This window comes from Lissotriton helveticus, chromosome 4_1, assembly GCF_964261635.1.
Source record: "Lissotriton helveticus chromosome 4_1, aLisHel1.1, whole genome shotgun sequence".
In the NCBI taxonomy this organism is placed as follows: domain Eukaryota; kingdom Metazoa; phylum Chordata; class Amphibia; order Caudata; family Salamandridae; genus Lissotriton; species Lissotriton helveticus.
The window spans coordinates 577,913,577-577,934,411 of record NC_136063.1 but is presented as its reverse complement, the minus strand read 5'-3'; the positions used below and the strand labels follow the sequence as shown (position 1 = coordinate 577,934,411).

Here is a 20,835-nt window from a genome sequence, read left to right as displayed (position 1 = left end):
AGTTAACGAGCTGGTCATGAGGCGGAGTAAACCCGAGTACACAGACTCCATAGCTCGTGGTTTGTACTAGGGAAGTAATGTGAACCATTGGGTTTTAATGAAGGCAATCATTTCTTTAACTAAGATGAATTTAACAACTTAAGTTCCTTCAAATATAGAAGTTTATCAGGCAACTGAATTGTTTGGAGCTGCTCCGACTAAACATCGTTGATACAATCATGAACCATCGAAAAAATAATAATTATCTGCACACTTGCAAATATAAAAAGTCACCAGAGTAGGAGGAATTAATTTTTTGAGAAATGTACATTTTAACATGGTTATAATAAAGTTAAGATAACTGATCAACCAGAACACTTTTAGGAAACATTTCAAATAAATCTACTTAAAAAAGAAATCTATTATTTGTGTTCTTTTAAACTGAATGTCTATTCTAAGTTGTTCAAGCACCTGGAACGTGCTCTGCGCCACACTAGGCTACAGGATTCCATACTCTCTCCCAGTATTGCAGTAGTGAGGTATATATGTACGAAGAAGTGGGCGTTACCCATCATGGCATAACGCCTCACTCCGCCACTTCAGAAACGCAAGTCTGCACCATATTTACAAGGATATGGTGCAGCCTTGCATTTCCCCCTGCTCTGGCGCTACACTTAGCAGTGTAGTGCCAACACAGGCACCTTTGCACCATAGCGAAAGGGTGCCTTCGTGCAGGGGAGGATTGTTTATGCGTAGGAAGATGTCCCTTTCTGCACATAAACAATCCTAAAATGCCATGTTGTCACTTTTATGTGTGCTGCTTCATGCAGCACACATGAACGTCACAAAATGGCATTTTTTGCAGGTTGTTTATGTACAGGAAAGGGGACCTCCTGTACATAAACAATACATGGCAGTTTGCTTTGCTATGTGTGCTGCTTAAGGCAGCACACATGGAAAAAGCAAAAACGAGGAGATATAATGCATTTCTCCTCTTTTTGCCAAGTTAAGACCAGGTTTTCCCTGGTCTTAATTTTGGCGCTGCCTCCTATGTACGCTGTCCTTGTACATAGGGGCCAGCATCCAAATCAATGGGTTTTGCGGTGGAACGCCCAGTACAACACCCGCTGCCCACCCCTTTCACGCTAACCATAGCGTGAAAGGGGGCCTTATTTACAAGGCAGCGCTAAGTCAAGTGGCTTAACAGTGCCTTTTAAATAAGGTTAAGCCCCTATCACCAGCACAACATCGGAAAAAGTGCCATTATGCTGGTGATAGGTGCTTGTACATATGCCCTTAAATGCCAACACATGATCAGAATTTAAATTATGGCAAGGGTGCAAGAGGGCAAGTGAGAATGGTTGTGAGTTAAACAAGACACATATATGTTAGAAAAGAAGTACTATGAAGCATCATGTAGTATCCGTAATACAACATATTCTCCCACACCTACTCTACTACACCTCAGTAAAACAAGTACATTAAGTTTAACCTAAAAGTTCATTGTTACTCAGAGTTTTAAAAGACCTTCACATTAGCACCTCCTCGTGGCAATATGAAGGTAGTGCAAGAAGCTGTTTTCAGCAATTCTTAAACTGGAGGTGTTTGCAAGAGATTTAAGGTTAAATCAGTGTTACTCTGTCTCCTCCTCTCTCCCTCCCTTCAGCCTCAATAAAACCAGTTAGAAATGTCAAGGCGACTTTGCTTTTCCAGTTGTAGATCTTAAGTGGTTTTCCTCAGTGGAAAGTGGAAAATGTTTTCGTTTGAAGCCGAATGTTTTTTTACAACTAAAGATCCATTGTAATTTCAGCCCGCATGAAAGCAATGCAAAACACATTTATATAAAGGTGTCCTGCAATGTTTCTTTATAGAATTACTTTCAGCTGCATCACTTGTTTAATCACGCGGACTATGATCATATTAGGAAACACAATTCAGGAGCGAGAGTGATTGGGAAACCCAGGTATATGTTTTATTTATTTATTGAACCATTCTATATAACGCCTTAAGCTATGGGGCATTAGTGCACTGTGGAGGAAACTAGAAAAGGGAACAACAATAGACGACAGTTTTCAAGAAACAAGGGTGCGATCGAAGCAAGTTGAAATAAACGCCATTCCCTATAAAACATGGGGCTCCGTGGGGGCATGGCGGGTCTTGGTGGGCCTCTGCTGAGCCACAGGAGAGTGGAAGCAGTTTGTAGGGCAGCTGCGGGGGACAGTTGAAGAGTGATGGTCCAGCACCTGAGGGATAGGTTTAAAGCTTTGAGGCCTTACCTATAGGTGTTTCCACGTACCGATAATTTTTTACCCACCTAGGTAGGAATTCTTGGCCACTTGAAGTGGTGAGAAGATTTACCAATAGTGCGTGTTGCTCATATTGCTATGATTACGTACGGTAATCCCCATTACTCTTAGTCCTACTCGTCCTCGACCCAGTCATCACTCATGAGGTATTCCACACGACAGGAAACAAAACAGGAAACGCTTTCTGACTCCACCCACCCTCCTCTCAGGTGCTATAATACACCCCACCACCAGAAACAAATCCTGATGTACCAAGCACCAAAGGCCTGGAAAGGGAGGGCGGGCGGGTCGTATGACTGCGTCGAGGACGAGTAGGACTAAGAGTAATGGGGATTACCGTACGTAATCATAGCATTACCTCTACGTCCCTCGTCCTCGACCCAGTCATCACTCATGAGGCATACCAAAGCAACCCCACAAAGGCCTTTGGCACACCACAAACAGAAACAGAACAGAGACCAAGGAGTGCAGCAAGACACAGTTTATTAACAAAACAGAAATAAACAGAATCAAACAGATGGGGGGATCCCCACAGCTTGCAACACACCAGAACCAAAATTAGGGCGGCTAGACAGAGCACAATTCAACCGATAATGTCGCACAAAAGTGGACTCGGACGCCCAGGTACCCGCCCTACAGATCTCCTCAAGGGGAACCCCATGGAAGGCAGCCCAGGAAGCAGACACACCCCTGGTAGATCTCGCCTGGACCCCAGACGGGCAAGGCAAACCAGAGCCCTGGTAAGCCAACAAGATCACAGCCTTGATCCAGCGACCCAAAGTAAGACGAGAGGCAGCCTTACCCCTACCAGCCAAACCAAAGGTCACGAAGAGGGAGTCAGAAGACCGAAACCCAGCAGAACGATCAACATAAACAGACAACGCCCTTCTCACATCCAAAGAATGAAGCAAGACATCAGAAGGAGAGGAAGGAGAAGGACAGAGAGAAGGAAGAACCAACTCCTGGGAGGAATGGAAACGGGAACGAACTTTCGGCATAAAACCGGGGTCCAAGGAAAGGACCACAGCGTCGTCCAGAAACCTCAAAAAGGGGGGTGAACAACGCAAAGCCGTAAGCTCCCCCAATCTCCGAGCAGATGTAACAGCCACCAAAAAAGCAACTTTGAAAGACAGGAATTTCAACTCCACCGACTCCAAAGGCTCAAAGGGAGGGGACTGCAAGGCACCCAGAACCAAAGAGAGATCCCAAGGAGGAACCGGTGAGCGGACAGAAGGAGCAGAAAGAGAGAAACTCCTAAACAGACGGGAAACCAGCAACCCGTCCGAAGGAAGAAGAGAAGCCGGATCACGAAAGGCCCGAACAGCAGCCCACTGACCCTTCAAAGTGGACAAAGCATAGTGTTTTTGAAAACCCTCCAAAAAAAACTGCAGAATAGAAGAAACACCACAAGAGGTAGGAGACAGATCCAGGGCAACACACCAAGAAGAAAAAGAAGCCCAGTGTCTCGAATAGGAGGACAGAGTGGACTTCCGACGAGATGCCTGCATCACAGTGATGAGGTGGTCGGGCAGACCCCGGACTCCAAGAGACAACCGTTCAACCTCCAGACCGCCAAGGTGAGAGGAACCAACAGGGAGGGAGACGGGGAACACAGCGGAGAGGGATAGCGGGGCAGGATCCACGGAGGGCCCACCGCCAGACCCAGAAGCAGAGGAAACCAGGAGCGGCGAGGCCAATAAGGAAGAACAGCCACCACCTGAGCCCCCACCCGACGAACCTTCAGCAGGAAAGCAGGGATCAGAGGAAAGGGGGGAAACGCATAGAGAAACCAAGGAGGCCAAAGGACAGACAAGGCATCCACCCCCCAAGCCCCCGACTCCGGGGTCCTGGAGCAGAACAGGGGAAGCAAGGCATTGGACCGGGAGGCAAACAGGTCCAGAACCGGAGTCCCGAATCTCCGGCAGAGCAACCGGAAAATCCGAGGGGCCAGGCACAGGGAGAGAGAGGACGGGAACCTCCGACTCAAGGAATCGGCAACCACGTTGTCCACACCCCGAATGTGCACAGCAGAGAGAGCCACCAGATGACACTCGGCCCAACTCGCAATCGCACAGGCCACCAAATTCAAGGAGAGGCAGCGGGTACTGCCCTGGTGGTTGATGTAGGCCACAGTCACAGTGTTGTCCGACCTCACCAACACGTTGCACCCCAGAAGATGATCCTTGAGAAGGCGGAGAGCCCTCTCCACCGCAGACAGCTCCCTCCAATTGGAAGAGCGGTGCGACTCCGAAGGAAGCCAACGAGCCTGCACCGACCAACGGCCCAGAGTCGCACCCCAACCGAAAGCGCTGGCATCCGTCGTCAACACCAAGGGAGCTGGAGGATGGAACCACAAGCCCCTCGACAGATTCGAAGAGTCCAGCCACCACTGGAGAGCAGACACCAACTCCGGAGTCACAGGCACAGGAATCGAGAAGTCCTGGACAGGAAAGGAGACCCAACTCTGAACATGCCACAACAGAGGTCGAAGATGAGCCCTGGCCCAGGGCACCGTGAACACGGTGGCAGACATGTGGCCCTGAACCACCAGCCACTGCAGCAGAGGAGCTGAATCCCGGGAAAGCAACCTCCTCAACAGCAACTGAAGACGCAGAATCCTGGACTCCGGGAGAAAAACCATGCCCAGAACTGAGTCGAACACGGCCCCAATGAAAGTCCTCCGAGTGGCAGGCTCCAGGTGACTCTTCGGCAGATTGACCAGGAACCCATGATCCTCGAGCGTACGCATGGTCAAGGAAAGGTGGCGAGACATGACCTCTGGAGAAGGAGCCTGCAGCAGCCAGTTGTCCAAGTAAGGAAAAACGGATACCCCCAGGAGATGGAGATGAGCCACCAAGGGAGCCGCCACCTTGGTGAACACCCTGGGGGCGGACCGGAGACCAAAGGGGAGGACGCAAAACTGCCAGTGACGACCCTCCAGGCAGAAGCGCAGGAACTGCTGATCCACCAACGCCATCGGAACATGAAGGTATGCATCCTGGAGATCCAGAGAGGTAAACACCCAGCCCTCCTGGATCAATGGGATCACCCTCTGCAAAGTATCCATTTTGAAAGTGATCTTGCGCACAAACAAGTTCAGGGCCCGAAGATTGATGACAACACGGAAACCCCCCGTGATCTTCGGGACCACAAAGACAACCGAATAAGTCCCCAGTCCACGTTCCAGGGGGGGGACCGGGACAATCGCCAGTTTGTCGAACAGGACCTGAACACCCTCCAACAACCCCAGACGACGAGACGGGTCCGAAGGCAATGGGGTCACCACAACACCCGAGGGAGGTGGGGGAGACAGGAACTCTATCCGGTAACCCCTGGACACAACATCCAGTACCCACTGGTCGGAGGTCGTCAACAACCAAGCAGGGAGGAACAGCCGCAGTCTCCCACCAACCGCGGGCCGACCACCAGCGAGAACGGGCACCGGAGCGGCGTAGTCAGGAACGAGGAGCGCCAGACCCACCATCCGGCTGGGGCTTCTTCTGGAACCTCCGAGGAAAGGACCCACGAGCACCACGCTGGCCTCTAAACGAGGACTGCTGAAACCTTGAAGGCTGGCGAAAGGACCTCGCATTCGAAAAGGAGGATCCCTTATGAGAAGGGGCAGGACGGAAGGACAAAGAATGCTTCCTCTCCTTGAAAACCTTATGGAGCTTGTCCTCCAGTGCGTCCCCAAAAAGAAGAGTACCTGAAAATGGCAACCGCAAGGCCATAGAACGCTGCGCCGCATCCGTCTTCCAACCCCGCAGCAACAAGTTCCGACGGGCAGCCACAGAGGAACCACAAGACAGAGCAGAAGCCCGGACTGAGTCAAAGGCAATGTCTGAAAGGAACTCCGATTGACGTTCCATAGACTCCAGCAACTCCGGACAAGTGCCCCCCTCCTGCATAGTAGAAAACAAAGTCTTGAAGTCAGCCAACAAAGACTGCGCAACATAAGCACCATAAACACCCGACCGAAGAGCCAGGTGAGAGCCAGCATAGGATTTCTTCAGCGCAGAGTCAATTTTCTTATCAACTCCATCCTTCAGGATATTATCATCAGCCATGGAAGGCCGACCCACCAGGGAAGCAACAATAGAGTCCACCTGCACCGAATCAGGCAGGGCAACCTCCGAATCCTGCAAAGGATACAGCTTAGACATGAACCTGGGCAAAGAAATATGGTCCGGGTCTTTCCACTCCTTAAGAAGGACATCCATAACAAAGGGGTGGACGGGCATGGAAGAAGACACAGGCCTCCGAAACTGCGGCAGAACAGCATCCTGGGAGGTACTGGCCACAGAGACCTCAGGGAAGCCCATATTCTCCCTAACATGACCAAGAATATCAGGCAACAGCTCCTTCGAAACGTACTTGCCCTGCAGATCCACCGCACCCAAAGCGGACTCATCAGAGGAAGCAGAGGAGGAGATATCAGAATAAAGGGGAGCAGGGGACTCCGAGCGACCCCCAGCACCCTTCTTCGAAGCCTTGAGCTCGGACAGCGTCTCCAAAATCAACAGCTTCAGCCTTTTCGAGTCACCCAGACCAGCACTCCGACCAGCAGGGGCAGAATCACCACTGTCGGAAGAGGATGACCCAACAGGAGAGACATGCTTTCTCTTCCTATGGTGCTTCCCCATTATGAACAGCAAACCAGCAAAGCAACACAGCAACTCCACAAGTGGCACTGAAGAGAAGAAAACGAAATCCCGCCATAAATAGGAGGAAAACACTCACCCCACAGCTGCAGCCGCTTGGAAACCGAGGATGTAGAAGGAGGCGGCAGAAAAACGAGTCATCCAGGAGCACCGACGAAGGAAAAACACCCCGAGTCACCAATGCGGAAAGGAGACGATGACGTCATCGCAAGGATCCGAGCAGCCAATCCAGGAAGGAAGCCAGGGAAGCCAGGGAACCCGGAGCCCACCCGGGTGCCCGCTCAAGCAAAAATGAGGCTCCGAGGACGAGAACGGTATCCCGCGTCCAGCCCCTACAATGCGGCTTCAAACATAGGAAGAAACGGCCCCCACACTGCCAAGCGAAGGGAGGGGCGGAACCGGAGCCAGGAGGTGAGCGCGCCCCGCCCGAAAGGACCGGAGAACGCGGGCAGCCAGTCCGCCACCAACCGTCCAGGAAGCGAATGCTCCACCACATGGCCCACACCCCAGCGACCGGCAAAGTCAGGGCGCGAGGGTAACAGCCCAAACGTCCGCGGAGACAAGGAAGAGTCCAGGATCCAGGGGCAAAAACCACGGGGACCCGAGAAGCCCCGCAACCCAGGGTCCCCGCCACGAGCGAAGTGCAGGAAGCCCAGCAGCCTGCCTCCAAAAAGGTCCCACGTAGGTCCATGAGCACCCCCAGGGCCCAGCAAAGGAGGAACACCACAGGACAACCGAAGCAGGTAAGTGCCCGGCACTCACCCAAGCGTCACCCATCAGCATCCAACCGACAGGAAACAAAACAGGATTTGTTTCTGGTGGTGGGGTGTATTATAGCACCTGAGAGGAGGGTGGGTGGAGTCAGAAAGCGTTTCCTGTTTTGTTTCCTGTCGTGTGGAATACCTCATGAGTGATGACTGGGTCGAGGACGAGGGACGTAGAGGTAATGCACGTTCCTATAGGTGAAGGGCTTTACAGTCGAGGCAGCTAATTTTGAAAATGTCCTTTGGTAGGGAGTCAAATTATTGCCGGGGTCACCCCCAGGTCATACGAGCAAATCCACTGAGACCAAATGTAGAGCTCAGAGGCAATCTCCTGACTTTGTTAGCACTGTATAAAAACGACTTGTAGACTAGTGTTGGAGAGAATAATATTTTGATTTTCACCTTTGTCACTTGTTCTCATTACAAGTTGATAAGGACGTTTTGGTGGACTTTAATCATTTTTCTCATGTTATGAAACAGACTATGTTTGCCATTTGCTGAAATCTCCTATTGTACGATTTAGTAATAGGGTTAGGTTTGAAAAGCCTGTATCATTAAATGATCAATTCTATTGAAGGTTGACTTGAAAAAATGGGTCATAACATCTTCTCATCTTCTATTTGTTTGATAATTCCACCAACCAATCGGATCCATACTACACCTTTTGAGGGTGCTGGGCTATTGGGGCATTTTGGGAGAACTGTGGCTCTGTTAGGTGCAATAGTGTTCTGAAGTCACCCAAATAATAATCCAATACCTGACTTAGCTATAAATGTGGAAAGCTTGAAGAAGTTCTATAAGAATAGGTCCCTCAGCCAATAAATATATTCAGAACAAACAACTTGATCAAAAATGTGTAACTTTAAAAAAAAATACAAGTGTTGCATTTTTCAAGGGAAAGCGGATTTCATAAAGCCTGAGTGGCCACAGATGTGAGAGCCCATTCTCTCAAACAGCTATAAAGATTTTTGGAGGATGAAAGCAATTGGTGCTGGTGAGGTCTGTAAATGATCCCAATGTGAATGTAACATCTAACATCTGACCTTCCCACTTGATAGCTGTCTCCCTACATTAGGAGGATCCTTATTACCTTTTACGATGTAAGTAGATTTCCAATACCAAAAATATAAATTTGCCTCCACCGTTTATTAACAAGCCTTCCATCATATAGTTAGGACATTTTTTTTAACTAAAAACCTAAAAAAAGAAAAAGAAAATCCAAATGTTCAGACGAAAGAAGCGTACATATTCCTGCTGGAACAGGCGTTACATGAGGAACAACTAAAGTCACACGGATATTAGGTATTTAATTTATTTGCACGCTGAATTGGGCTCAGCAGCTGGCTTTCATGCCAGCTCGGGTACTTTGGTCACAACTGACCGACAGCTATTGTTTGCTTGTTTCAGGGTTTCTCATGGGAGCCCCTGCTTCATGTACATTGACCCTAATCTTGGTTTATGCTGGTTTTTTTCAGGTAGGGGCCAATAATCATGAGGTCTTTTTGTATGTACCTCCCTACGGCAGTTTTATAAATTAACAAAGCCTCAATCATTGATTCGTTCAGAGGTGGGGAGTAATACAGTGAGTTGTGTGGTGGATAAGGGTGCTCAGTTTATCCAGGTAGGTTCAGAGACACAAACAATAATCAGGGCCCAGTTTAGTCTCTCATAACTGGTTTCAGATTCCAGGATCTCGGGACTACTGGTAAAAAGAAGCATTGATAGAACCAATAGGACTTGCCTTGGGGTCCTATAAGCTTTGCCAATGTTTTTTAGAAATGCTGTACAGCAACTCGCTGTACAGCACCGGCGAGTTGCTGTGCAGCATGGACAAAAGACAAAAAGGTACCTATTTAAAGCAAGTGCTATATGGGAGTAGGGAATTCTGCGGGGGCAGGGGTAGACGAGGGAGGTTGGAAGAGTAGGGGAGGGAAGGGGAAAATTAGTTCTTGCAGGAGGTGCACTGAACGCTCCTTCCCGACCCCAGAAAAACATCAGAGTAGACCAGGCTTGGCTGCTGTTGTAAGCACAGCTGCATGCGATTTTACCGCTCCTGAATTACCAGCTGGTGAAACTAGTTCTGATGTTCCTTACACCTGGGAAATACTCTCCACTTGACCCGCAATCAGGCCCTTTATGTATATAATCTCTATTTGTGATGAGGCCTGGTTCATGCTATGCAAAACTCTATAAACAGATACATGAATAATACGCTGGTGGACAGAGAGGAATTGGCCTACTAAGCTGTGTTGCTATTGGAGATACTTCCTATTGCAGCCATGACAATCACCCAGGATGAAACCAGGATTGGCTTGTCAAATGTAATTTTGGTAATTTTGTCCTTAGCTTGGCTGGCACTGTAATCCATAGTGGTATCAGCAAGAGGCTGAAAGAGAGCACTGGACTGACTTGTCCCCATGCCAATCTAGCATCGAGTGCTCTGTCGGCAGGAGTTCCCCGCCGCAGTACACACCGCTCAGCTCACTAACGTGTTTTTTTATTATTATTTCACACAATATAAAAAACACTGCATACATACTCTATATACGTACCTCTTTTACAAACCACTGGCAAAATGCGGGGCCTATCCACTCTCTCGCGTGAATTCCACAGTCGATCCAAACAGCTTTTTTGTTTGTCCGAGTTTTACTTCCCAGCTGAAAAACATAAGAGTCACCGTAAATACAGTACTTATTTATCCAACTGATGCAGCATTAAATATGATTGTCCTACTGGTTACCCAAGAACACACTGAAACTGCACCGCAGTAATCACAATCTGCATTATAACAAACAAAACACGAGCCACGACATAGTAAAAAAGTGCACCACTGAATGTACAATTCCTGCTTCGGAGGAATCTCAAACTACACCCCAGTATTCCCAAACCACATCACAGTGCACACAAAGTGTACCATTGCATAAATAAATACATCAAAAATACACCTTTGACCCGACAGTAGGAGTCCGGAGGTTTTATATAAAGACTAGAACGAGTTGCACAGAGTATAGAACCAAGCGGAACACCTTAATGGAGAAGACGGTGGTTGCTGAGGCAGTTTACCAGTGCCAAGTGTTGACTTCAGTTCTGAAGTTCTGACTAGCACAAGAGAAGGTCTGGTCTATGCCTTTCAGGCCCATTCTGTCATTCAGACGTTTACTATGTCAAATGTTGCTGATTGGTTCAGAATCAGCAATATTTGCCCAGGAGGCAGGAGTTGCCATTGTTTAGTATGCAAAGCATGCAAAGTCCATCACCGACAACCTTTAGAATGATATTTCCAAGGCTGCCAGTTGATCTGAACTCATTCTGAAACCTGTTTAGGAGAACATTTTCCATTAGGAACATTTTCGTGTCTCAATGCAGCTTTCCGGGGTTGGCTAGAAGTTACAGCAGCACAATAATGCCAGAAAGGTAAGAGTGCGCCTGTGTGTGTGGGGTGGGGAGGGGGGGAGGGGGGTTACAACAGTCTCTATGAGAGTACTTGACCCCCTAAACCTGAGTCCTCTGCCTCATTGTTATGCTAACATAACATAGCAAAGGATATGTGGAGAAGTGTGGCTCAATGGTTAGAGCAGGCAGACCTTGATGCAGAGCTCTGGTCAGGGACCAGGGATCGATTCCCGCCTCGGCGGGTCTCCGGCTCATTAATTCCCCAGACTGGATATTCTCGCCTCAGTGCCTGTTCTGATCATGGGTCCCACTGCCTGTTCTGATCATGGGTCCCACGCTGCAACTCTGGGCATTACCTCTACGTCCCTCGTCCTCGACCCAGTCATCACTCATGAGGTATTCCACACGACAGGAAACAAAACAGGAAACGCTTTCTGACTCCACCCACCCTCCTCTCAGGTGCTATAATACACCCCACCACCAGAAACAAATCCTGTTTTGTTTCCTGTCGGTTGGATGCTGATGGGTGACGCTTGGGTGAGTGCCGGGCACTTACCTGCTTCGGTTGTCCTGTGGTGTTCCTCCTTTGCTGGGCCCTGGGGGTGCTCATGGACCTACGTGGGACCTTTTTGGAGGCAGGCTGCTGGGCTTCCTGCACTTCGCTCGTGGCGGGGACCCTGGGTTGCGGGGCTTCTCGGGTCCCCGTGGTTTTTGCCCCTGGATCCTGGACTCTTCCTTGTCTCCGCGCACGTTTGGGCTGTTACCCTCGCGCCCTGACTTTGCCGGTCGCTGGGGTGTGGGCCATGTGGTGGAGCACTCGCTTCCTGGACGGTTGGTGGCGGACTGGCTGCCCGCGTTCTCCGGTCCTTTCGGGCGGGGCGCGCTCACCTCCTGGCTCCGGTTCCGCCCCTCCCTTCGCTTGGCAGTGTGGGGGCCGTTTCTTCCTATGTTTGAAGCCGCATTGTAGGGGCTGGACGCGGGATACCGTTCTCGTCCTCGGAGCCTCATTTTTGCTTGAGCGGGCACCCGGGTGGGCTCCGGGTTCCCTGGCTTCCCTGGCTTCCTTCCTGGATTGGCTGCTCGGATCCTTGCGATGACGTCATCGTCTCCTTTCCGCATTGGTGACTCGGGGTGTTTTTCCTTCGTCGGTGCTCCTGGATGACTCGTTTTTCTGCCGCCTCCTTCTACATCCTCGGTTTCCAAGCGGCTGCAGCTGTGGGGTGAGTGTTTTCCTCCTATTTATGGCGGGATTTCGTTTTCTTCTCTTCAGTGCCACTTGTGGAGTTGCTGTGTTGCTTTGCTGGTTTGCTGTGTCTTTGCTGTTCATAATGGGGAAGCACCATAGGAAGAGAAAGCATGTCTCTCCTGTTGGGTCATCCTCTTCCGACAGTGGTGATTCTGCCCCTGCTGGTCGGAGTGCTGGTCTGGGTGACTCGAAAAGGCTGAAGCTGTTGATTTTGGAGACGCTGTCCGAGCTCAAGGCTTCGAAGAAGGGTGCTGGGGGTCGCTCGGAGTCCCCTGCTCCCCTTTATTCTGATATCTCCTCCTCTGCTTCCTCTGATGAGTCCGCTTTGGGTGCGGTGGATCTGCAGGGCAAGTACGTTTCGAAGGAGCTGTTGCCTGATATTCTTGGTCATGTTAGGGAGAATATGGGCTTCCCTGAGGTCTCTGTGGCCAGTACCTCCCAGGATGCTGTTCTGCCGCAGTTTCGGAGGCCTGTGTCTTCTTCCATGCCCGTCCACCCCTTTGTTATGGATGTCCTTCTTAAGGAGTGGAAAGACCCGGACCATATTTCTTTGCCCAGGTTCATGTCTAAGCTGTATCCTTTGCAGGATTCGGAGGTTGCCCTGCCTGATTCGGTGCAGGTGGACTCTATTGTTGCTTCCCTGGTGGGTCGGCCTTCCATGGCTGATGATAATATCCTGAAGGATGGAGTTGATAAGAAAATTGACTCTGCGCTGAAGAAATCCTATGCTGGCTCTCACCTGGCTCTTCGGTCGGGTGTTTATGGTGCTTATGTTGCGCAGTCTTTGTTGGCTGACTTCAAGACTTTGTTTTCTACTATGCAGGAGGGGGGCACTTGTCCGGAGTTGCTGGAGTCTATGGAACGTCAATCGGAGTTCCTTTCAGACATTGCCTTTGACTCAGTCCGGGCTTCTGCTCTGTCTTGTGGTTCCTCTGTGGCTGCCCGTCGGAACTTGTTGCTGCGGGGTTGGAAGACGGATGCGGCGCAGCGTTCTATGGCCTTGCGGTTGCCATTTTCAGGTACTCTTCTTTTTGGGGACGCACTGGAGGACAAGCTCCATAAGGTTTTCAAGGAGAGGAAGCATTCTTTGTCCTTCCGTCCTGCCCCTTCTCATAAGGGATCCTCCTTTTCGAATGCGAGGTCCTTTCGCCAGCCTTCCAGGTTTCAGCAGTCCTCGTTTAGAGGCCAGCATGGTGCTCGTGGGTCCTTTCCTCGGAGGTTCCAGAAGAAGCCCCAGCCGGATGGTGGGTCTGGCGCTCCTCGTTCCTGACTACGCCGCTCCGGTGCCCGTTCTCGCTGGTGGTCGGCCCGCGGTTGGTGGGAGACTGCGGCTGTTCCTCCCTGCTTGGTTGTTGACGACCTCCGACCAGTGGGTACTGGATGTTGTGTCCAGGGGTTACCGGATAGAGTTCCTGTCTCCCCCACCTCCCTCGGGTGTTGTGGTGACCCCATTGCCTTCGGACCCGTCTCGTCGTCTGGGGTTGTTGGAGGGTGTTCAGGTCCTGTTCGACAAACTGGCGATTGTCCCGGTCCCCCCCCTGGAACGTGGACTGGGGACTTATTCGGTTGTCTTTGTGGTCCCGAAGATCACGGGGGGTTTCCGTGTTGTCATCAATCTTCGGGCCCTGAACTTGTTTGTGCGCAAGATCACTTTCAAAATGGATACTTTGCAGAGGGTGATCCCATTGATCCAGGAGGGCTGGGTGTTCACCTCTCTGGATCTCCAGGATGCATACCTTCATGTTCCGATGGCGTTGGTGGATCAGCAGTTCCTGCGCTTCTGCCTGGAGGGTCGTCACTGGCAGTTTTGAGTCCTCCCCTTTGGTCTCCGGTCCGCCCCCAGGGTGTTCACCAAGGTGGCGGCTCCCTTGGTGGCTCATCTCCATCTCCTGGGGGTATCCGTTTTTCCTTACTTGGACGACTGGCTGCTGCAGGCTCCTTCTCCAGAGGTCATGTCTCGCCACCTTTCCTTGACCATGCGTACGCTCGAGGATCATGGGTTCCTGGTCAATCTGCCGAAGAGTCACCTGGAGCCTGCCACTCGGAGGACTTTCATTGGGGCCGTGTTCGACTCAGTTCTGGGCATGGTTTTTCTCCCGGAGTCCAGGATTCTGCGTCTTCAGTTGCTGTTGAGGAGGTTGCTTTCCCGGGATTCAGCTCCTCTGCTGCAGTGGCTGGTGGTTCAGGGCCACATGTCTGCCACCGTGTTCACGGTGCCCTGGGCCAGGGCTCATCTTCGACCTCTGTTGTGGCATGTTCAGAGTTGGGTCTCCTTTCCTGTCCAGGACTTCTCGATTCCTGTGCCTGTGACTCCGGAGTTGGTGTCTGCTCTCCAGTGGTGGCTGGACTCTTCGAATCTGTCGAGGGGCTTGTGGTTCCATCCTCCAGCTCCCTTGGTGTTGACGACGGATGCCAGCGCTTTCGGTTGGGGTGCGACTCTGGGCCGTTGGTCGGTGCAGGCTCGTTGGCTTCCTTCGGAGTCGCACGCTCTTCCAATTGGAGGGAGCTGTCTGCGGTGGAGAGGGCTCTCCGCCTTCTCAAGGATCATCTTCTGGGGTGCAACGTGTTGGTGAGGTCGGACAACACTGTGACTGTGGCCTACATCAACCACCAGGGCAGTACCCGCTGCCTCTCCTTGAATTTGGTGGCCTGTGCGATTGCGAGTTGGGCCGAGTGTCATCTGGTGGCTCTCTCTGCTGTGCACATTCGGGGTGTGGACAACGTGGTTGCCGATTCCTTGAGTCGGAGGTTCCCGTCCTCTCTCTCCCTGTGCCTGGCCCCTCGGATTTTCCGGTTGCTCTGCCGGAGATTCGGGACTCCGGTTCTGGACCTGTTTGCCTCCCGGTCCGATGCCTTGCTTCCCCTGTTCTGCTCCAGGACCCCGGAGTCGGGGGCTTGGGGGGTGGATGCCTTGTCTGTCCTTTGGCCTCCTTGGTTTCTCTATGCGTTTCCCCCCTTTCCTCTGATCCCTGCTTTCCTGCTGAAGGTTCGTCGGGTGGGGGCTCAGGTGGTGGCTGTTCTTCCTTATTGGCCTCGCCGCTCCTGGTTTCCTCTGCTTCTGGGTCTGGCGGTGGGCCCTCCGTGGATCCTGCCCCGCTATCCCTCTCCGCTGTGTTCCCCGTCTCCCTCCCTGTTGGTTCCTCTCACCTTGGCGGTCTGGAGGTTGAACAGTTGTCTCTTGGAGTCCGGGGTCTGCCCGACCACCTCATCACTGTGATGCAGGCATCTCGTCGGAAGTCCACTCTGTCCTCCTATTCGAGACACTGGGCTTCTTTTTCTTCTTGGTGTGTTGCCCTGGATCTGTCTCCTACCTCTTGTGGTGTTTCTTCTATTCTGCAGTTTTTTTTGGAGGGTTTTCAAAAACACTATGCTTTGTCCACTTTGAAGGGTCAGTGGGCTGCTGTTCGGGCCTTTCGTGATCCGGCTTCTCTTCTTCCTTCGGACGGGTTGCTGGTTTCCCGTCTGTTTAGGAGTTTCTCTCTTTCTGCTCCTTCTGTCCGCTCACCGGTTCCTCCTTGGGATCTCTCTTTGGTTCTGGGTGCCTTGCAGTCCCCTCCCTTTGAGCCTTTGGAGTCGGTGGAGTTGAAATTCCTGTCTTTCAAAGTTGCTTTTTTGGTGGCTGTTACATCTGCTCGGAGATTGGGGGAGCTTACGGCTTTGCGTTGTTCACCCCCCTTTTTGAGGTTTCTGGACGACGCTGTGGTCCTTTCCTTGGACCCCGGTTTTATGCCGAAAGTTCGTTCCCGTTTCCATTCCTCCCAGGAGTTGGTTCTTCCTTCTCTCTGTCCTTCTCCTTCCTCTCCTTCTGATGTCTTGCTTCATTCTTTGGATGTGAGAAGGGCGTTGTCTGTTTATGTTGATCGTTCTGCTGGGTTTCGGTCTTCTGACTCCCTCTTCGTGACCTTTGGTTTGGCTGGTAGGGGTAAGGCTGCCTCTCGTCTTACTTTGGGTCGCTGGATCAAGGCTGTGATCTTGTTGGCTTACCAGGGCTCTGGTTTGCCTTGCCCGTCTGGGGTCCAGGCGAGATCTACCAGGGGTGTGTCTGCTTCCTGGGCTGCCTTCCATGGGGTTCCCCTTGAGGAGATCTGTAGGGCGGGTACCTGGGCGTCCGAGTCCACTTTTGTGCGACATTATCGGTTGAATTGTGCTCTGTCTAGCCGCCCTAATTTTGGTTCTGGTGTGTTGCAAGCTGTGGGGATCCCCCCATCTGTTTGATTCTGTTTATTTCTGTTTTGTTAATAAACTGTGTCTTGCTGCACTCCTTGGTCTCTGTTCTGTTTCTGTTTGTGGTGTGCCAAAGGCCTTTGTGGGGTTGCTTTGGTATGCCTCATGAGTGATGACTGGGTCGAGGACGAGGGACGTAGAGGTAATGCTATGATTACGTACGGTAATCCCCATTACTCTTAGTCCTACTCGTCCTCGACCCAGTCATACGACCCGCCCGCCCTCCCTTTCCAGGCCTTTGGTGCTTGGTACATCAGGATTTGTTTCTGGTGGTGGGGTGTATTATAGCACCTGAGAGGAGGGTGGGTGGAGTCAGAAAGCGTTTCCTGTTTTGTTTCCTGTCGTGTGGAATACCTCATGAGTGATGACTGGGTCGAGGACGAGTAGGACTAAGAGTAATGGGGATTACCGTACGTAATCATAGCAATAGCTTGCTTAGTCTCCACAACGGCCCCAAAAGCGCTGGGATGCCTGGCTGCCCCTGGGTGGTGCCCAGGAGTGGACATTTCACAGGAAAGCCAGGAAGGGTTCCTAAGCGGTATACGGACAGCGCCGGGACACCTCCGGTGGAGGTAGCTGTGCGCTTTACAAATTCCGACATTTACATTTACATTTATATGAATCCTATTTCCCCACCACTTGCCATTAACTGTCCTAATTGTCCTAAGGAAAAGAAGTATGGGCAGTAATATAGTGAACCCAGAAATAAAGTGAGTACTTCCAATGGGCCAGTTGGCCACCCAGGAGTGGGTCACACTAAAAGAGTAATTAACGATTTGTGATCCACGTCCTGTTTGCAGATCTGCAGATGGCGGCTCATGTGTAACTGGAATCACGTGGCTAAGTGGGGCGGGGAGGGTGGTGGGTAAAGCCTCTAAACACAGAGATGAGACAGGGAAAGGGAAATAATCAAAAGTGGGAAGGAAGGAAGGCAGGGGGGCAAACACAGTGAGTAAAGAGACTGCAATGAAGCAAGGAAAAAGAAGGTAAGGAAAGAAAAAAAGTGAAGAAAAAAAGGAGAAATGTAAGAAAAGGAGGTAAGGAAGGAAGCATGCCCCAACATATCCAGGGTAGGTCTTCATCTTCACACTTGCAGTACTTGATTGTTTTGGGATTATTTCAAAAGTGCCATGAAGACATATCACTAAAAACCAACAAACTTTTATGCTTAAAAATGCGCCATCTGATCTTTTTTTTAGAAAAAAAAGATATTCTTAGGAGGAGAATACCCAAACAGACCAAACATTCGCTTCATGAACTCTCCCAGAGAACTTCATACTCACTGCTTCCCCACTTGGTGCTTTAGAGGTATGATCTAAATGGAGGTTATTTTAATTGTCTGACCACCCCTATGGTAATGACAAAGCCTCAAAAACAACTACCATCTTATGCAGCAATTCAAAAATGCTTTCCTAGAAATATTGCAACCTATGATAGAAATTCCATGATCCTGCTTCACAGAACTAGGCCTTTGGATCTTCATTTCCTTTTTTATAAAAGATTGCCATGGGTGGGAAAAAGGGAGTACCCATATGAGCAGTAGCGGTGTCCATTCCAAATGTTGGGAACAGCCTCAAAGTAATACCTTTGTGGGTTCTCTCAGTTAAGTCAGGTTTATTTCAAATTCACTAAATACATCATCCTACTGTATACATAAAATAGGACAATGCTAAAATAAGAAGATACAATTGGGGGGTAAGATCAATAACACATATATAAAAATAGCTCATAGATATAAATCCCATCAGGGTAACCATTACTACATAGTTTCAAGGTACAGAACAACTGATTAGGAAAAAATACAGCCAAGTCACATGTAAACAACACAAGATTGTCTGTTATAACATGATTTCAGGATGCTAAACATCTAAATAAAAAAACATAGTCCTGGGTTATATTGCCTTAAAAGGATAAAATGTACTCCAATTTCACACTCTCTATTGAATACAATTTAAACATTTATTTTAGAATTAGTATTTCCTAAGGACATTCAGTATAGGATTGATGCACAAGAAATGAGGTAAGGCCCAATTCCAAAGAAATAACATTTGTTTGTTGATGAGACCAGACTTCAAGATCCTGTGAAGCTAGGTCGAGAGTAATGAAATGGTACTGAAGATACTGATAGCTGATTTTCTCTGGCATTGATGTAGTGAGGTGCTGGGAAGTCAAGGTTATGTATGTGGGTCCCAAAAAGCACCCTATTGTGGTTTTGGGGGAATAACTCAGATCTTGAGCAAAGCTATTTCCTTGATATCCTGTTTTATCTTGGTTTTAAAAACCCCTAACTAATTACCCAAGCCAGCCCATGCATGATCAAGCACAAATCTGTGTAGTACGTTCTTTAGGTATTAAGTGAGATTGCGTTTCAGTTTTTTTCTCGAGTTCCTCCCATAGGAGTGAATGAACAGACTATGAACCACTGAGTCCACTCTTTGTACATTAGCGACACACAGAAAAATCTTCTCATTGTACAACTTGTCTATGTGTTTAGTCCAAAGACAGGGCTAATAATTTTGCATACAGTACGCTTATCTTAAAAGTGCTCCTGATGTAATTAAGCTTGAGGAGTGCTAATTCCACATTACTTTTGCATGTGTATACAACAGAACAATAACATATTAGTGGAGTCATCTTTGCATTTAAAACCTCCAGAACTGTAGCCAAGGAGAGAGACATATGTTTTATGTAAAAGCTTTTGACTCCTTTATTCATTTTATGAAATGTATTTAGAAGGGAATCCAGCTGGGGCTGCCAGTCCCCAGATAGCTATTGTGGAATATATGCTAGATGCGTTAGTTACCAACGTCAGTCCCGAAGAACCTACAAATAGAGCTACAACAAATGTCAGGATTTAAGTTTTATTTAGATTCCTCCTGAGACTATTTTCTTTACAATAACTCAGGATAAAATCCAAGGGTCGATGTAATCCAGTAGTAATCTTATCCAAGACAATGAGGTCTTCAGGTCAACACAAGTTACAATTTGATTTTTTTCACTGATGATCTTTGGAGGAAAGCAATTTATTGCAGCTCTTGAAGGAAATAGGTCAGCTACGTAAATATTAAAAAACGTAGGGTCCATGCACCTTCTTTGACCACAGAGTGCGCAGGTATCCATTTTGTAAATTCAGAATGATTACCAATTTAGACTTGAACCCAAGCTTTTGCGTAAAATAAAGCGAAATCTGATCAATAATCCATGCCAGTATCTTAGACCAAAGTCTCTTCTCGCCAAACCCTATTAAATGCATTGATAAAATCTATATAACAATAAACTGAGCCCTAGTATGCTTACTTCTCTCTTAACATTGTTAATGCTATAATGCAGTCCCAAGTAATATTCTGAATTCTAAAAAAGACACCTGAACCCAGTTTAATTTCTGCTTTCTCTGCAGCCACTCTTCAGTGGCATGTGTTAGTAATGGGGGTCTCTAGTTTGCAATGGTTCGCACCTTTGTCCAAATAGGGACCCTTTCTTCTAGTCAGGATAAGGGGGATAGACTACTGAAATAAACCCTGATCAACCCCTTGGTAGCTTGCCACGAGTAGTCAGGCTTATCCCAGATGCAGTGTGTGAAGCATTTGCACATAACCGACAGTAATACAGTGAAAACACTACAAAAGTACACCACACCAGTTTTAGAAAAATAACAAATATTTATCTGAGCTAACAAGACCAAAAACGACAAAAGACCAACATATAGTAATCAAAAATATTTGCAAGAATGAATTTAAAATGCAGTCACTTAAGGCGGGTAGCTCCGTCCAGTGCTACCACGGTGCTGAAAACAATAGAATCCAACAGTTCCAGCCAACTGTGTTGATGTGGACCTGCGTTAATGTCAGCAGACTCGTAAACTTTACCTTTGGTTCTGGCCGACCGTGTTGGTGCGGGCCGGTCGTGGCAACCGTCACGGTTGCGATGTGAAGCATAGCGGTGTGACATGCGGTACCCTAAGGTGGCGTTGCAGACAACGGCTCAGTGACGGTCGTCCAGCGGCGTTGGTAAGACCAGGGTTGCGGTGAGGAGTGAGACAGTACTTGTGGCAGTGCTGACAGGTCACGGTGCAAGCGACAGTGCCAGTTGATGGGAGCTGGCATGGGTCGGCCCAGACTGCAGTGTGGGACAGGGCAGTGCAACATGTGACTTATGAGCAGTGCCCCCAAACCACAGTGGCACTGTCGCTTTACATCGCAACCACAACGGTTTCCACGACCGACCTGCAATTACACAGTTAGCCGGAACCAAAGGTACCGTTT

General features: G+C 49.4%; 1 protein-coding gene across 2 annotated transcripts in view; it reads right to left on the bottom strand.

The window, feature by feature from the left end:
• Positions 1–20,835, bottom strand: part of CPA6 (carboxypeptidase A6) — a 919,575-nt gene that overhangs the window by 178,375 nt on the left and 720,365 nt on the right. For both annotated transcript variants that reach the window (XM_078687189.1, XM_078687190.1), the window contains exon 6: positions 10,263–10,367. In XM_078687189.1, coding sequence (XP_078543315.1) covers positions 10,263–10,367 — 105 coding nt within the window. The remainder of the gene's footprint in view (positions 1–10,262; positions 10,368–20,835) is intronic.